The 19,536-nt window shown below is 47.3% G+C and overlaps 1 protein-coding gene across 1 annotated transcript in view; it reads right to left on the reverse strand.

The window, feature by feature from the left end:
- CDH24 (cadherin 24) overlaps positions 1-19,536 on the reverse strand; it is a 799,438-nt gene that overhangs the window by 209,230 nt on the left and 570,672 nt on the right. Inside the window, exon 8 of the mRNA XM_078644893.1 lies at positions 4,839-5,026. Within this exon, the coding sequence (XP_078501019.1) occupies positions 4,839-5,026 (188 nt within the window). The remainder of the gene's footprint in view (positions 1-4,838; positions 5,027-19,536) is intronic.

Raw genomic sequence — 19,536 nt, forward strand, 5'->3', positions numbered from 1 at the left:
TGGTTGAAAAATTGTATTTTATATTCGGTACTTGTCATGATGCACTTTTTTGGAGTTATTAGTATTGCATTTTTGGCACTCAGCATATTTTTGAAGCTATTGGAGATGTTTTCTGTCTGAGGTATGTTAGATTATTATTCCTCTTTTTGCTTTGTTTGATGTTGCTCTGTCATTTGAATTGTAAGTCCTGCTTTTTACCTACTCAAATAAAAATTGTTTTAAAAAAATCAATACACTTGTTTGTGAGCTGTATACATTTATCAGCAAAATTGTATGTCTGTCTGTATGTATGTCTGTGCAAATGTAATTGTCATTTCGATTGAAAATGTGTTGTCTGTAATGGCAGTGCGCTACCTCAGCATGCATATGCCACTTTACCCCACTCCACTCTACTCTCCAACACAGCATGAGACTGCACTCTACTTTGCACCACTCCACACTGCCCCACTCCACTCCATGCAACTCCACATTGAGTCACTGCACTATACTCTGCTCCACACCAAACGAAGCCACTCCAATCCACTTCACACTGCGTCACTGCATTTTTTCTCTGCACCACTCCACTCTATGGCACTTTACTCAATGCCTTACTTCTCTACACCACTCTACTCCAGTGCACTCTGACCCACACTACTCTACTATGCACCACTGCCTTCTTAGCCACTGCACTCTACGCCAAGCCACTCTAATATACTCTGCACCACTGCACCTATGACACTCTACTCTATGCCACTGCACTCTACACCACTTCACTCCACTCTGAGAAAATGTACTCTAAGCCTCTCGATACCACTCTGTGTAATCCCGCTCTACACCACTTCACTATACACCACTGCAATCTACACTGTACCATTCCACTCTATCCCACTGCATTCTACCCCACTGCACTCTACGTCACTTAATCCTAAGCCTCTGCATTCTATGCCACTGCACTCTTCATCATTGCACTCAACATAAATGCAATCTATGCCAGTGCACTCTACTCCACTTTACTCTAAACCAACACAATCTACGCCACTAAACTCTATGCCAATCTACTCTGCTCCACTGCACTGTGCACCACTGTAGTCCACTCTGCTACACTCTATGCCACTGCACTCTACACCATTGCACTCTATGCCATTTTGCTCTGCACCACTCTATGCCACTGCACTCTACACCAATGCACTCAATGCCACTCTACTCTACACCATTGCACTCTACAACACTGTACTCTGAGACACTGTACTCTCTGCCACTGAACTCTACTTCTCTCTATGCCAATGCACTCTACAACAATGAACTCTTTGCCAATGCACTCTACGCCACTATACTCTATGCCACTACACTCTACACCAATCCATTCTACATCAATCAAATCTACTGTTCACAATTGCTCTCAATGACACTGCACTCTATGCCACCTCACTCTACGCCGCTCTAGTCTTCACAACTGTACTCTAAGCCAGTGCACTTTACACCACTTTACTATGTACCACTGCACTACACTAATCTAATCCACTCTGCACCACTCCACTCTACGCCATTTCGCTCTATGACACTGCAATCTACTCTGCACCACTCTACTCTACGTCTCTGCACCAATGGACTCTACGCCACTTTACTCAAAGCCAATTCACTCGACGGCAATCAACTCTGCACTACAGAACAATATGCCTCTTCATTCTATGCTACTCGTTGACACTCCACTCCACGATACTCCACTCGATGATGCTCTACTCGATTAAACTGTATTACACTCTATACCACTCTACAACACTACTACACTCCACAAAAACCTTTGAAACTACCTCTATGCTACTCCATGCCACTATACTCCACTCTATTCTATGAGACGATACTCCCCTCTACTCCACTCCACTGTATGCCACTCCACTCTGGCACTCTGTGCCACTTCACTCTACTCTACACCATTCGGCTCTACAAGACTCTACTTCATATTATGCCACACCACTCTCCTACACTACTCCAATCTTTAATAATTTACTCCTCTCTACATCACACTACTCTACAACACTCTACTCGACTAAAAGCAATACCCTCTATGCCACTCCACTCTGCTCTACACCACTCCCCGACACTCTATGCCGCTTCACTCTACAACAGTCAACTCCACTCTGACATGCTACTCCACTCTATGCCACTCAACTCTACTTCACTCAACTCTTCTCTACTCTTCCACTCAATCACACTATACTCCCTCCAATACACTCCACAATACTTTACACCACCACACTCAACTCTGCACCGCTCTACACCACACTACACCACTCCACACCACTCCACATCTCTCTCTACACCATCCCATTGCACTCCACTCTGCTCCACTTTGACATTCCACTTCACTCTCCTTTACCCCACTTACTTTTAAGCATGCTGATCAGCAGCCACGCTGGTGTACAACATAGCTGAAACATATTTGCAAAGCCAAAATGTCTTGCTTCAGCGAGACCTTTTGACTTTGTCAATGCTTGTCTAACCCCTGTAATTTGGCAGGAAAGAAGTTTATGAGTTAGTAGTAAAACCTGAGCATCTCTGCTACACTGCAGTTCAGAATGGACTCTGCATTAGACTAGGGAGCTGGCTCCTCAGAGATGGGGTGGACAAAATTCTCATATTTTGCTTTTGCGTTATTACTTAAAAGTCCACTAAATTATGTGAAATTACATGAAATGCAGACATGGCACTCAGCATTATATTTTAGTAAGAAATGTGCCCTCGTGTCCATTTTGGACACATGGACACATGTTGTGCTACAGAATTGGACAAAAACAAATGTCCTGAACAACAGCACTTCGTGTTTGGGTCATTTGTGTTATTCCTGTGTTGCTGGCTAGACGGAGACCATGCACCTCAGCACCCAGATACCCCCAGGGGTGACAGTGCTGTGCTCTACAAATGCTGATTGATTGATTGATTGATTGATTGATTGATTCACAAAAACTTTGCTCATGCACACCATAATTATGACATGGGGCATAAAGGTGTAATTTAAAATAATCTGCATAAACAAGGGAAATGCAAAATAATGCGATATTAAGCTGGTGTAATGAATTTCACTTGGGCCTACTCAGAGACTTTGCCCCAAAATGAATCAGAAATTACCACCACTCCAGTTTTATGCCATTCATGTATCAAAAGATGCTACCCAGAGGATGCAAACACTCACTCTTGCTGGAAGCAAACAATTCATAAGAAGGAGACAAGCAAACTGTTCAGGATAAAAAAGGCTAATAAACATCTGCGGAAAGACACTGGCATGTGCCAGGGGCTGCCCCTCAAAGCCCTGCTCAATCTTTGAGTGAGGGTGGGATCCTCAGGCTCCACTCCGATGAATTCCCACTCTTATGTATGCATGGGGTGTTTGTAGAGCACAAACATAGCTACAGAGGACAGTTGATTCCGTCACCCGTGGCCTTACAGAGGCTTGCCTGAGGCTCCTTCCAACATGTCCCACAACCCCTCCGTGGACACCACTCCTGTGCCATTTTTCACAGTCCAGAGACATTGCTCCTCCATCATTCCCTGCGGTTCTGTAGCATCTACCTAGCCTACATGGTTCTCCACAGCTCCCTCACAAACAGTGCTCCTGTACCCTTCTGTACAGCTCCCACACAAGCAGCGACCATGAGCCGTTGCTTTCAGCTCCCTGACAGCCATAGCCAGTGTATCTAGGGTATTTTTGTTGCAGTTTTATATAGCACAAACTTGACCCAAAGGTATTGGAACGCTTTACATGAACACCAGTAACAATACACAAGGATACGTTCATTCTTTGGGCACAGAGAGATTAAGTGATTTTCCCAGGCTCACAGTTAAGCCGTCGCAGCTCTTGCCATTATGCCACATTCTCTTCCCCCCAGCTCCCCCAAAGCAAGCACTACCACACCATTCCCTGCAGCCCCTTCAACCCCAGCACCCAGCACTTTCACACTATCCTCTGCAGCCCCTTTGACCCCAGGAGCTAGCACCACCAACCCCGTTACCTGCTGCGACTTCGACCCAAGGACTCCCATAAAATTCCCTGCAGTCCCTTCGACCCCAGGAGCTAGAACTCCCACACCATTCCCTGCAGCCCCCTCAAGCTCCCACACCATTCCATGCAGACCCTGCGATGCTAACAGCCAGCACTCCCATATCATTCCATGCAGACCCCTCGATCCCAGCAGCCAGCACTCCTACACCATTCTCTGCAGTCACCTCTAGCCATGCTGCCAGCACTGCCACATCATTCAATGCAGCCCCCTCGAGCCAAGCTGCCAGTACTCCCACACCATTCGCTGCACCCCCCGAGCCCAGCCAACAGCACTCCCACACCATTCAATGCAGCCCCCTCGAGCCAAGCCGCCAGCACTCCCACACCATTCAATGCAGCCCCCTCGAGCCAAGCCACCAGCACTCCCACACCATTCGCTGCACCCCTGAGCTCAGCCGCCAGCACTCCCACACCATTCGCTGCACCCCTGAGCTCAGCCGCCAGCACTCCACACCATAACCTGCACCCCCTCGAGCCCAGCCGCCAGCACTCCCACACCATTCGCTGCACCCCTGAGCTCAGCCGCCAGCACTCCCACACCATAACCTGCACCCCCTCGAGCCCAGCCGCCAGCACTGCCACATCATCCCCTGCAGACCCTTCGAGTCAAGCTGCCAGCACTCCCACACCATAACCTGCACCCCCTCGAGCCCAGCCGCCAGCACTCCCACACCATCCCCTGCAGTCACACTACATCATCTCTACTTCACTAATTGCTCAAGCTTCCCCACAGCAAATAGTCCTACACCATTCCATGCTAATCCCAACCTCCCCTGCCCAACCCCAGTGAATGTTGTCTCACCTTTCGCACTGTGAGTATGCCGTCCTGTCCTTGGGAGTCGGTGTTTATTGTAAAGGCTTCGGCCCCCTCCTCGTCCAGGATGGTGTAGGCCATCATAGCGTTCTCCCCTATGTCGGGATCATGGGCCCGGAGGCGGCCGATCAGGGAGCCTGGGGAGGCCGTTTCTGTCACTGAGAACTGGTACAAATCTTGCAAGAAAGAAAATAACATAAAGTCACTGAGAGATGTCTTACCATCCATTCTACACACAGTGCACCTACCACATCCCCAGGAGGCAATGAATCTACACCAGGTAGCCACAGGAGGTTCCTACAATAGCCTATTACCAACGTCTGCCACCACAATAACTCACAGTCGAAGCCACTACACTAGCCCCAAACTAAGATTTGCTACAACAATCAGTCACAGCTGAAGCTCAGGCACTAGTCAAACAGCCACAGCACTAACTTGTCCAACCCGTGCTCAGAACTCTGACCAAAGCGTTTCTTGACCAGCCGTCGCAGCAAAAGATGCAGCACTCACCACCCACAGTAGAACTGTTAACATCATCCCCAATAACCACACTAAACCGCACAGTTGTCCCCACAGCTCAGCTGTGCTACACTATTAGGTGTGTTGTGAGGGCAGTATCTCAACCCACAGAGCAAGTGAAGTGTGGGCTGTCCTGCAGTTACCCAGAAAAGATTGGTCTATGGGGTAAAAACACTAAAAACTATTTTAATTCTGCGAGATGTGCCCAGGGTAAGGAAAGAGAGTGTATCAAAGGTTACAAAATATAGGATGTTGTGACGGGAAGTCTCCTGCATGTCTCTAGAGAGAGTGCTTCCCCTGTCTTATGCTAATCTCCAGGCAAGTCACTCAAAAGCTACTGTATGGTTTCTATATCCCTACCTCAGTGAGCATGACAATCATACATGTTCAATGAGGGTCTCCCTGTTTACGTGGATTGAAACCCTAGAGCTTGGCTCTGAGGTCGAGGGGGCGTGCCTAGTGCACCCCTATTTTTTAGAGAGTGGCTACCTCCCTCTCTATCCGGGCTGTGGTAGACTGACAGTGTTGGCAGCAATACATTTATAGTCAGGAGGGGTGAGTCCCTAGCCACCCTCCTGACCAAGTCTGTGCAGTCTGCCATGCCTGTGGTCCTGTTGCCTTTGTCTCCCCGACGTGTGTTTGAGAGCTCGTGGGTGTTCTGGAGAAGAATGGTGAGCTGAGCCAGAAATGCTAGCTTTTCTGCTGGACATCCCAGCTCCCCCGTGCCCCTCCCCATTTCCTTAGAAAGGCCTGGTGGGCTGGGGTAGACACTCAGCTCTTATCTGGGTTTAGCTGCACCAACCCTGCTAAGAGGACCCTCCCCCACTGGTCTGGAGTTAATTAAAATTCCTCTTTAGGGAATTACACAGGCTGGTAGCAGGAAACATGGAGGGTAACGGTGCATGCTTTAGCCATGCATTGAACATGCCATGTGATTGGAGGTGTATTAAGGATGCAAAATCAGCAGACCCTCTGATTGGATGAGCCTATCAATCATAGGTGATAAATGTCTGGCCTGAGTGGTCAGCTGTTGTTCAAGACTGGTTTTATGATGGAAGAGGTGGCCACACCATGTCCGGCCGAAGATAGCCTGGCATGGAGACGCAGTGTGAAGGCAAGAGATAAGATTCTTGCTCATTGCGTCTGGAACTTAAGGAAGTTTTCTCTATGACGGATGGAGTCTGCTGCCAAGAGTTCAATGAGAATCCAGGGCATCAGCAGCATGGGAGAAGACCAGCTGTTTCTGTATAGCGTGTGCTTTTGAAAAAGGAAATTGCAGACAGCTGCCCAAGGTGTGGAAAGGAAGCTTACAGCACATCAAGGGAATTGGTGTGGAAAGGAAGCTTGCGGCACATAAAGGAGGCTGGTGTGGACAGGAAGCTTGCGGCACATCAAGGGAATTGGTGTGGAAAGGAAGCTTGCGGCACATAAAGGAGGCCTGTGTGGAAAGGAAGCTTGCGGCACATCAAGGAAGCTGGTGTGGAAAGGAAGCTTGCAGCACATCAAGGGAGCCAGAGAGGGGGAAGCTTTATTCCAGTCCTTGAAGGTGAAATCAAATCCCCTCTAAGCTCCCCCCCGTGCGCTGTGGGAGCTTTGTACAAGAAGTAGCTGGGAATAGAGGCCAGTGAAAAAGGCCCTAACCTTTCTTTTTGTGATCTCTGGAGGTATCAGGGTAAACTGGCACTCTGTCCAGCCACTACCCTCCTGCAACTAGCCAGTGGCTACTGGACTCGTGGGACTCCAGTAAACTGTGCCAAGGGATGTATGACGTTACAACGCATACTTTTACTCCGCATACCATTACAACGCGGTATTTACAACGAATACCGTTACAACGCATAGCGCTTTGGGGTGCTGGATAGTGGTAAGTATAATTTACTATTCTAACTCCAGTCCCCGTGGACCCTAGGGAAGGTGTTGGATAGTAAATTAAACTTACCTCTTATCCTAGAGCGCCCCCCAGCGCAATGCGTTGTAATGTCATGCGTTGTAATGCCCGCGTTGTAATGGTAGTGCGGAGTAAAAGTTGCGTCGTAACGGGTGTATACCGTGCCAAGACATCAGGCACCTGTGGTCAGATCTCTGACACCACTAGAGCAGTGTCCTCACTCAGGACGGGAGGGCATTTCTGTTGCTTTGGGTGGGGGGTATGGGGCTGATCAAGAACATTTGACTTCACATCATATGCTGAAACTATCTCCTTTCAATCCAAAGACTGGTATCAAGGCTCTAGCGAATGAGAGCAGCCCTGTGAAACATGGTCTGTAATATGCAATGCTAATTGTGTGTTTTCAGGTTAACTGTGTTTTTATAGTGCTTGGCGTATATGCGCTATTATACTGTTTGGGGTCAGAACTCTGGCCCAGAGGGTTGTAGAGACATCCAGTTTTCACTGTTTATCCTAGTTTTATGTGTAGTATAATTATCTTGTGTGTATTAAAGTACTTTTCTTTTATAAAAAGTAAAGCACTGTCTGGACATTGAGTTTATCAGCCGGTAGTAGGGTGTGCGCTGTATTCTGAATGTCGAACCCCACCTCACCTCCTTGAGTAAGCCATGGACTGCTCTGTCTCGCTTAAACTTAGAGAGTCAAGTGTTGGAGAGGAGAACTTGGTTATCCATTTTTGGGACCACTAGTACTGAGGCCCCAGGACACCAGTGAGGGAACACTCCAGTTGATGCGATTGGAGCACAGTTACCCCTGAGTACCCTGGTACCCAGGAAGCCGGGTCTAACATAGGAGATGACTTTGTCACAATTATTTCAAAAGCAGGTCCTGTATCTGAAAAAGGCAGGAAAATGGACCAAAGGGGTTTGCTTTGAGATGGCTGTTCTTTGTCTAAAACCAAGACGTGACTATTTCTGATCCATCAGGCAGTCCTCTGTATTTCCTGGTGTTGTTTTGTGGGAAGGGTTTCAGGCGGTTTTGAGTCTGTCCTCCTGAATTAACTAAACAGGACCTTATTTCCACCGGTCTTCAGCCCAGTGATTCTAGTGAGACTATTCCAGCCACCAGCACTGATCTGCTGACCAGCGTGGGGCTATCATCAGGGCTTGCAGTCTTCATGAAAGAAGAAATCATGCACCGGGGTGTCTGTGGCACCAGTGTGAACCTGCTAGCCTCTGTGAGACCTTTTGAGTCACAACAAACCCTTCTGGGAATTCAGCTACTAGGGGAAGCTACCTCAGACCTGGCCTTGACAAACTGAGAACACCAGGTATGCTGGAATTGGACTGCAATACGGTCTGTCTGGTTCCTTAATAGACAGCACCTAGAATTGCTGTAGAACCAAGGGGCACTTCGCAATCCAGTACATGGAGTTAGTCACTCTGAAACCCCTGATATCCCAAGTTCTCTTGGTGGTGCAGATCCTACTGAAGGATGGAGCCTCAAGGCACTTCACATATGTCCACAGAAAATCTTTCAACCCAGTTCCGCCTTTTTTACCTATTGTGGATAGCAATAAGGTGTGTAGAGTCCACATTTAAGTCTTGATACAGTGGTGTAGCAAGAATGCCATAGAAAATGGGTCCTCTGCCCTGTGCTTGGGTAATAAAACACTCCCAGAATTTGGGTATAGTGTGACCCTCAAAGCTGGGCCTCAGTGTCATGCCAGTGCGCCTGATGAAATAATGACAATGCCCTGCCTGATGAAATAATGACAAAGCCCTGTCTTGAGACCCTCTAAAGCACGTGTAATCGCAACCAATTCCCCAAGGGTCAAAAAGTACGGTCTGTGGTGGGACCAAGGCTCCCATTGATGTCAGCAGGGTGGGGGCTGAGGGGTGGTGAACCGTGGAATTGGGGAAGCAAAGAATGAACATGTTGCGCACAGTTAGTCATGGAGTTATTTTGAGGGTTTCATTCCATGCTGCGCTCTAAATTAAGTCCCTAGACTCTAGAATATCCATAGATGTAACAATGGTGTGTTATGCTGTATATTACCTGTTATCACTCTAGCACACCATGGGGAGCCTATCACAACCTTTGGCGAGTCAAATGCAGAAAGAAAGTAACTTGATTATTGAATTGCAAAGTAGTAGAATCTTAGGCATCGCAATTTCCTTAGGCCTTTAGTGTATATGTAAACATAATAAGCGCTTAGAAACTGTCTCTGTTAAAGTAGCAAGTATTGTAAAAATTCAAGACATAATTTCCTCCAACATGGCGCACAGATCACTAATGGGGGCAGCCACAAACACCCAATCTTCAGTGACAGGCGTTGGACAATTGGAACGTTTATTGATGCTACTATGAAACTTGACATTTATCAATTCAAATAGAATATAAATATGTAAATACATAATTCAAACTATCAGGGGAAAAAGAAACATCAATGCTCTGAATTCAGCCAATTAGTTAAGGGCCCCCAGATCTGTTCACCCTCCCTCCGAACCCTATATCCTCTTCTCTTAAATACAGATATTTCCCATTTGTAAACACTTAAGAGTTTACTAAACCATACGTGTAAAGTGAGTACATATTTTTATTCTATTTGAATTGATGGATCTTGGTGATAATTGTCCTTTTTGCCCTGTAAGGACCCCTGTGGGGTGGGTGGGGGGTTGGATGGAGTATACGTTTGGAAAATGGGCCCTATGAAATGGTTGAAATGTAAGTTTATTATTTTTGCTTTTGTATGACTTCTGTACATGTCTTATCTCCTAATAAAAAAATATAAAAAAAAAAAAAAAGAAACGACATTTAATCCTGGCTTTAGCACTTTCCAAAAATATGATTGTTGTGAAATCTGTATTTAAGGTCTGGGCAGTTCCACAGTACAGTGGCATATCTTCTGTGAGAATAATCTCTATGTCTCAGCATCGAAACTACTCACACCCTAGTCGTGGTGTAATGAGCAAGATGGAAACTATTGAACCAATATATGAATATCGGCCTCCTCTTGTGAGGAATTGCTCATTCTTGGGTAATCATTTTCTGAACATATTTCTCTGCTCCTTTTTTTAGCACAGGTAGGAAAACACTTAAGTCAAACTAAACGCTGTTAGCAAGTATGTGATAAGAAAACAGGGCTGTAACCAAGCAAACGTTTTATTTTACTCAAGGAAAAGAGAAAACCCAGTCTGAGAGTTCACTTTCTAAAATATGGTGCCGTGAGAATGTTATCAATCTTGAAACGAGGAGTCCTGCACTGTGTGATGGCACTCCTGCTTCACCAAATTGTTTGACGATAGTCAAATTATAAACTTTCTGTGCCTTTGTCACCTTAATTACCATTAGGTGAGAGAGGTGGGCAGCGGCGGCTGGCAAAACAAAAATATGGAGGGAAGCCATGCGCCCAACTCACCTGAATGATGGTCCCGCTCTGTGCAGAACTCCTGGCGATGGTAGTGTGACGTCCACAAGTAGGAAAGGGAAGGACTTCCCTTCCTGCCCAACGGAACGTGACTCCTGACCAATCCTGCTGAGAGCAGATCCAGGATTGGTGAGAGCAGGCTAATCAGTACTCATTTTGAGGCTGGGGCCTGTGCCAGCAATCTCCCAGCTGTTTCACAGCCTGGGGATTGCAGGGTGTACAGTGAGCTTGTCGGGCTGGCTGGAAGTAGCCATCCGGAAAACCGACAAGTGCACTGAAAGGGGCTGCAGTAATCCTGCAATAGCAGGATTCAGCCCCCCGCCCCACCTCACACTCGTGCTGTACACAGCACGAGCTGGTGGCAAAATAAAATGGCATATTATGCCATTTAATTTATTAGTGTGTGACTGCTGTGCTCACAGCAGGTGGGGTAACGCTCCTCCGCCATTTAGGAGGAGCCTCCCCTAGAGATGGGTGAACCACTGAAGACTACATTGAAGCTCAAGCCAGATGCCTGGCTCTGGCTCAGCTTGAAGTGTATCATCAGGCTTAAAATGATCCAACCCTTCTGTCTGCCTTCCACGCTCCAACCTCATGTGGCAAGAATTAAAGGCAAAGTATTAACTTTTGTTGTAAAACAAGAGAGAGAAATAGATACCCATCTATTAGTGGAATTGAACATAGAGAAAACCAGAAAACCTGGGATCATTCCTTGCTTCCCCACTTGACCAAACTGTATGATCCCAAGCAATTATTCTGTTTCACTTAGCCTCCTTTTCTTTATTATTGCATATGAGCGCGCTTTGAAATACATGAGATCAGCAAGTGCCCTGAACAAAACCTCATGTTTAACTTATCAAACTATAATATTCCATGTATAATTGTAACCTAGGTCACATAGACAGGGCTCATGACAACTGACTTGCCTCTTAGTTCACTAATGACATTGTAGTCAGGGTACGGAAGACGTGAATGTCTCCAAGTTCATATTTGAGAGCTATCACTTTTAATTAATGCCTTTCAATGCAGTGATATAATCTGATTCACTAGCTTGAAATGCTTCCTTATGTTAATGAAATACACTTTCTGGAATTTTGAAGAGTCTTTATCATATTTTTACATATTTGTTACACATTGTCTTTAAAAATGAAGGTGTTTCTAAAGATAAGTGAAAGAGGCCTATAGATGCCCACAGCCTCCACTAAGAGAGGAGCCCTTGAATGCCCACGACCTCTCCTTGGTGCCCTCCGCTTAGATTGAATCCCTGAAATGCTCACAGCCACCTATCTGAGAGGCCTCGAGATGCCCACAAATAACCAGACTGAGAATGGTCCGGTTATTCCCACCACATCCGTTCTTGGAAAGGACCCAAGATGACCACAGCATCTTCTCTGAGAGGGGTCTGAGATGCCCACAGCTTCCACTCTGAGAGGGGCTTTATGCCCTCCACTTAAGAGAGAGTCCCTCAGATGCCCAAAGACTACTCTCTTTCCCAGAGTTTGGGAAGAGGGGTCCTGAAATGTCCACAGCCCCTTCTCTAAGAGGGGCACTGAGATGCCTACAATCTACTCTTTGCGAGGACCCTTTAGATGTCCGCAGTCTGCTCTCGGGGATTATATGCCCACTGCCTCCTCTCTAAGAGGGATCCTGAGGTGCCTGCAGTCCGCTCTCCGAGGAGGTCTGAAAAACCCATAACCTCCTCTCCCAGAGGAACCCTTAGATGTCCATAATCTGCTGTCTGAGTTGGGTATATTCTCACAGTCTCCTCTTTGAGAGGGGCCCTAAAATGCCCCAAATCTCCTCTCTAATACCGGTCCTTAGCTGTCCTCCACCTGCTCAAAAGGGGGCAGTGGAGAGGGAAGCAGAGATCACAATCAGTTGTGTGGTTTAGACAGTGAGATTCAGGGGGGTGTAAATCTCAAATTTCCCAGCTAAAAAAGCAGTGGTCCACAGAATAAATTGGTGGATTGCCCAAGGTTGGGATGGCCTATTTGCATGAGGAGAAATGTTCAGCACTGATTTGCATTAGGTAGCCCTCTGAGGCTGATTTAGAGTTTGGCAAAGGTACTCCGCTGGAACAGAAGTGAAGTACCCTCACTGCCTAATTGAAGGTCCGCCCACCTAATATTTAGTCGAGCAGACTGCAAGTTTTATGCTGATGGAGTCACATTTACAGTGTCAGTATAAAACTTCCTCTGATGGCTCGATGGATTAGGCACCATCGGAGGTAAATCATCCAACCATTCGCCCTATTTAGAGTGGAAGCTAGATAGCTTTTTTGTGCTGTCTGTCACCACGGGTGTATCCTGACGGTGAGGGATAGTAAAAAAAGAAAAATGACCCTACACCATGGGAGAAAACTCCCATGGTGTGTGGATCCTTCTATTTTTTCCTTCAACAAACAATTCCCTCTTTGGACTTTGGAAGTTTTTGCTTGAAAAAGAAAATCTGGAAAACTTTGACGTCCAGGCGTCATGTTTAACGGAGCCATCTATCTAATTTTTTCTACATTGACACAAACCGCTATGATGGCAGTTCCTGCCAATATATAGAGATGAGAGCGAAGCCAGCAGACATTTCTAAATATGGCTGGTGGAGTGAAATCAGGGTGGCAGACATGAACTCTAAATCAGGACCTCTGCCAAACTCCGTCCGTCTGCCAAACTCTAAATCAGGACCTCTGTCTAGAGTGGCACAGTGAGTGAAAAATGATAGTTTGGAATGGTACCCCAGAGCAATTGCCAGTGCTTAGACTATTTGCAAGCATACATCCCATCACCATTTGGGTGTTTGGTTGCCAGTAGTATGCCTGAAAACCTGAGACTGGAGCAGCTTTCCAAGTCAACTACCGTCAATGTTTGTGAATTCTCAAAAGTTGTAAAGTTGCATCCATCAGGCAGTACTTCGATTTAAGTTTTTTTTTTTTGGCAAGCCAGTCACTAAACATGTATTTAAGTTCTTGGTCCAAAAATTGAGCAAGCTGACACCGCTTAATAAAATCTACACAGACATTGCAGACCCGACTCAGGGCCTTCAGACCCAACTTCCAAGCCACAAATGCATGTATTTAGGATATACCAAACCCAAGCACCCCCTGAAGCTACGCCCCTGGCTGAGATGCCCGCAGTCTTCTCTCTGAGTGGGGCCCTGAGAAGTCCACAACCTGCCCTTTGAGAGGGTCCCAAAGATGCTCACAATCTAATCTCTAAAAGAGTCCCTTAGAGTCCACAACCACCTCTCTGAGAGGGGCCAGAGATGCCCACAGCTCCACCCTTAGAAGGGCTTTGAGAAGCCCACATCCTCCTCCCGGTGCCCTCCGTTGGAAGAGATTCCCTGAGATGCCCAAATACTACTCTCTCTGCCCGTGTTCGGGAAGAGGGGCCCTGGGAGGCCCACACTCTGCTTTCTATGAGGGGCCCTTAGATGTCCACAGCCTGCTCTCCGAGAAGGGCGGGATCTGAGACGCCCACGACCTCCCCTCTGTGAGGGCCCCGTTGGTGCCCACAGCCCACGCTCTCTGAGGGGCCCTGGGATGCCCGCAGCCGGGTCTCTGGGGCGGGGGGAGGCTCTGATGCCCACAATCTGCTCTCTGAGAGGGGCCCTGGGAAGATGGCCACGGTCTGCTCTCTGTGCCCGCCGTCGGCCGAGGCAGGTGATGGATCAGGCTCCGTCTCTAACAGCTGCCTGGCACAGCTGGCATCTCGTGGAGAATTACAGTGCAGCGTTCCTACCCAGCGCCAGGGAAGGAAGAGAGATTAACAGATGAAGGAAAAACCCCCTCAGGAAGCAGATCTTCCATCTCGAGCCCCACTGCACCAATCCGAGCCCGAGGAGCGCCGGGCGCAATCTGTGCTATAAATTGTAATCACATCTCCGCTCCCCCTCCATCGGCTGCCTCCCTCCAGCCGCTTCCTCCGCGCGCTCTAGCCCTCCCCTCTCGTCGCTTCTAGCGCGCTACCCTTCTCTTGCGTCTTCAGAGGTTCCTCTAGGCCAGTGGTTCCCAAACTTTTGACTCGTGAGGACCCCCATTGAGTCACCACTGGAAGCCGGGGACCCCCAAGCAATTTGTATGAGTTAAATTTAAAATATTAAAACAGAAATTCGAAAAAAATACACACGTGTGCACACTAAACAAATACTCAAAGTACTTAGGGGCAGATTTACAATAGATGACGCGTCCATGCATATCAGCAGGGATGCGCCACTTATTGTGCGCCATGCCTCCGCCACCATTGATGCGCCGCATTTACAATGCTGCGCCTCATAGGGGAAAAAAGCACAGATGCATGACGCATCTGTGCCGTAAAGGTGGCGCATTGCTGGAGTTGCGTCGAAGTGCGACACAGCTCCAGCAATGCTCTGGGGTGCGAATCTGGTTAATGCTGCGTCAAATCTTGTAGATTTCACTCAGCCACTTTTAGGAGGCGTTCCTGCGCCGGAACGCCTCCTTCTGGCGCAGGGCTTTACAACGTGACGCATCTCCCAGATGCGTCATGTGGTTAATATCCTGCACCATGGCGCATCTTTTGCGCCACCGCTGCATCACGAAAGGGACGCAACGGCGGCGTAAAAGAGGCGCAAGGGGCTTGTAAATCTGCTCCTAAGGATTTTGGGGCCAGATGTACGACAATTTCATTTAGCGCCTCGCAATTGGTGACACATTGCGAGTGGCAAATTGCGAGTCGCTAAACGAAATGTACAACAGTGTGTTTAACACTGTTTCGGATTCCCAATGGGGTCGCAAATTGCGAGGTTCATTAATGTTAATGAGCCTCTCGCAATTTGCGAGCCTATTGGGAATGCCAGCCCTCCTAGGTATGGTGCCTGCTGGGCTCTGCAGGCCACCATGTCTGGGACTGCTTTTAAATAAAGCAGTTTAAAAAACAATGCAGCCCATTTACCATGCATTTAAAAAAAAGAAAAAAAAAGAAAACGTTTTCGTTTCAATTTCTAAGGGCAGGCAGAGGTCCCTGGGACCACTGCATGCTGTTAAAAAATAATTTTGCATGCATTTGCAAAGGGGAAGGGGTCCCCTGGGGAACCCTTCCCATTTGCGAATGCATTCTACTTAAAGTAAATGGTAATTGCGAGTGTTTTGCGACCGCAAAACATTTGTACATGGTTTTAAGACTCGCTATTTGGAAGGGAATGCCCCTTCCAAATAGCAAGTTGCAAAACCTATTTAGCGAGTCGCAAACAAATTGTGACTCGCGAAATAGGCTTGGTCTGGAAAAGCACAAACTCAGGATTCAGAACATAGCACAGTGGCTGGCACTGACTTTAACATTAAAAATGTATTTCCACCCAAATACATCTTTTTAGCAGCATCAGGATAATGAATACCTGGTTAAAAACAAAACTTACTAACTGGTACCATGCAGTTTGCAAGCTGCTCTTTGATGACAGTTTATAGGTCCCTCTGCTACATTACGATTGTCACTTATGAAGTGCACAGTAACAAAAAAATCTCTGTGACAAAAGCAGTAACCACGAACCTATGCACATGAAATGCTGCTTTTTAAAATGCATGTTACACGTTCTTTGCAGTAGGCACATTAACCCTCTGTGCTACATTAGTTAAGACAAAGCTGCCACTAAACAAAACTCTCCTCATGCTCCAGCATGTACATTAATCACTGGCTTTATCTTGACACTTTTATTGTTGCTGGGAAGCTGCTAATTACACAAGAAACTTTCCGTGCTTTTAAAACTGTTGCCTGCGGACCCCCTGGGAATGTGTCACGGACCCCTGGGGGTCCGCGGACCACAGTTTGGGAAACACTGCTCTAGGCAACTGCCCATACACCCTGCTTCTAATCCCCCCTCCCCTCCCCCATCAGCCTTTGTCGCAATGTCTGCTCCCCTCTCTCCTCCCCAAGAACAGGCTCTCTCCTCTCCACCCTCCTGACGCACTCCTGTCTCCTGCTCGGCGCGAACAACTGTCCGTCTGCTGTACCTCTGTTACTGCCCTTCTATACCTCTTTTAATGTCCATCTCCTATGCCTCTTTTACTGCCATCTCCTATGCCTCTTTTACTGTCCATCTCCTATGCCTCTTTTACTGCCATCTCCTATGCCTCTTTTACTGCCCATCTCCTATGCCTCTTTTACTGCCCATCTCCTATGCCTCTTTTACTGCCCATCTGCTATACCTATTTTACAGTCAGTCTCTTCTCTCACGTCTTTCCTCATCCTTACACACTGACTCTCTCCTCCTAGCACATCACCCCTCCTCATATATCCTGTTCTACCTCTAGGCAACTTCCCATCTCTTATACCTCTTTTACGTTCCATCACCTGTACCTTACTACCCATAGTCTATACCTGTTTTACTAGCCATTGCCTATCCCTCTTTTACTGCTCATTGTCTATACTTCTTTTACTGCCCATTGCCTATACCTCTTTTACTAGCCATTGCCTATACTTCTTTTACTAGCCATTGCCTACACCTCTTTTACTGAGCATTGTTTATACTTCTTTTACTACCCATTGCCTATACTTCTTTTACTACCCATTGCCTATACCTCTTTTACTACCCATTGCCTATACCTCTTTTACTAGCCATTGCCTATACCTCTTTTACTAGCCATTGCCTATACTTCTTTTACTAGCCATTGCCTATACCTCTTTTACTAGCCATTGCCTATACTTCTTTTACTAGCCATTGCCTATACCTCTTTTACTGCCCATTGCCTATACCTCTTTTACTACCCATTACCTATACCTCTTTTACTGCCCATTGCCTATACCTCTTTTACTACCCATTGCTTATACCTCTTTTACTGCCCATTGCCTATACCTCTTTTACTGCCAATTACCTATACCTCTTTTACTGCCCATTGCCTATACCTCCTTTACTGCCCATTGCCTATACCTCTTTTACTGCCAATTACCTATACCTCTTTTACTGCCCTTTGCCTATACCTCTTTTACTGCCCATTGCCTATATCTCTTTTACTAGCCATTGCCTAAACCTCTTTTACTACCCATTGCCTCTACCTCTTTTACTGCCCATTGCCTCTACCTCTTTTACTAGCCATTGCCTAAACCTCTTTTACTACCCATTGCCTCTACCTCTTTTACTGCCCATTGCCTATACCTCTTTTACTAGCCATTGCCTATACCTCTTTTACTAGCCATTGCCTAAACCTCTTTTACTACCCATTGCCTAAACCTCTTTTACTACCCATTGCCTCTACCTCTTTTACTGCCCATTGCCTATACCTCTTTTACTGCCCATTGCCTCTAACTCTTTTACTACCCATTGCCTCTACCTCTTTTACTGCCCATTGCCTCTACCTCTTTTACTGCCCATTGCCTCTACCTCTTTTACTAGCCATTGCCTAAACCTCTTTTACTACCCATTGCCTCTACCTCTTTTACTGCCCATTGCCTATACCTCTTTTACTAGCCATTGCCTATACCTCTTTTACTAACCATTGCCTATATCTCTTGTACTGCCCATTGCCTATACCTCTTTTACTACCCATTGCCTATACCTCTTTTACTACCCATTGCCTATACCTCTTTTACTGCCCATTGCCTATATCTCTTGTACTGCCCATTGCCTATACCTCTTTTACTACCCATTGCCTATACCTCTTTTACCGCCCGTCTCCTCTCTCCCTGGACCTCTCCACTTCTTTCCTCGTCCAGGCACACCGACTCTCTCCTCGTAGCACATTATGCCTCTCTCATATATCCTGTTCTACCTCTGGGCAGCGGCCCGTCTCCTCTGCCTCCATGGCTCTCCACCCCCAGCTCTCACTCTGATTCTTCCATCTCTCCTCATCCCCCCAGCACACTGACTATCTCTGGTGTACGATGCTTTCTCCTTAACAACTGCCCATCTCCTCCACCTATAATAATGTCCACCCCGTTCTCCCTCTACTTCAATCACGCCGCCTCTCACTCTACCCCGCCTCGCTCCCCTCCTCCTAGGCGTCATCCTTGTCTGTCTGTAGCACCTTGCACCTCCGCTGCCTCCTGCACACTTCTCTCTAGTGCCTCCAGCACACAGGCGCTCTCATCTACTCCAATGATTCTGCCTCACGCCTCCTCTAAATCATTCTGCCCGGCCTTCCGCTCGCAGGCTGCCTCTCTCTCCTTCTGGCGCACAGCCTAGTCTGCCTCTCCCCTCCTAACCACACCACCTCTCTCATCTACCTCCTTTCCCTACTCCTCTCGATAGAACATCTCCTGCCCCGTCACACTGTCTCTCTCCTTCTTGCACACCTCCTCTCCAACACTGCCTCTCTCTTTCTTGCACACTGCCTCTCTCTTTCTTGCACACTGTAGCTCTCCTTCTTGCACAGCGTCTCTCTCTTGTTCATGCACACATCTCTCTCCTTCTTGCACACCATCTTTCTCTTTCATGCACACCATCTCTCTCCTTCTAGTACACCTCCTCTCTCCTTCTGGAACACCATCTCTCTTCTTCCTGCACACCGATTCTCTCCTTCTGCAACACCGTCTCTGCTTCTAGCACACTGCCTCTCTCCTTCTTAAACACCTCCTCTCTCTTTCTTGAAGACTGTCTCTCTCCTTCTAGCACAGTCCCTCTCTTCTTGCACACGGCTTCTCTCCTTCTAGTACACCTCCTCTCTCCTTCTTGTATACTGCCTGTCTCCTCTGGAACACCATCTCTCTTCTTCTCGCACACTGCCTCTCTCCTTCCTAAACACCTCCTCTCTCTTTAAGCCTGTCTCTCTCCTTCTAGCACAACCCCTCTCTTCTTCATGCACACGTCTCTCTTCTTCTTGCACAGTGCCTCTCACCTCTATGCACATTGTCCCTCTCCTTCTTCGACAGTGCCTCTCTCCTTCTTGCACATCATCTCTCTCCTTCTTG

The sequence above is a fragment of the Lissotriton helveticus genome, chromosome 5_1 (genome assembly GCF_964261635.1).
Source record: "Lissotriton helveticus chromosome 5_1, aLisHel1.1, whole genome shotgun sequence".
Lineage (NCBI taxonomy): Eukaryota > Metazoa > Chordata > Amphibia > Caudata > Salamandridae > Lissotriton > Lissotriton helveticus.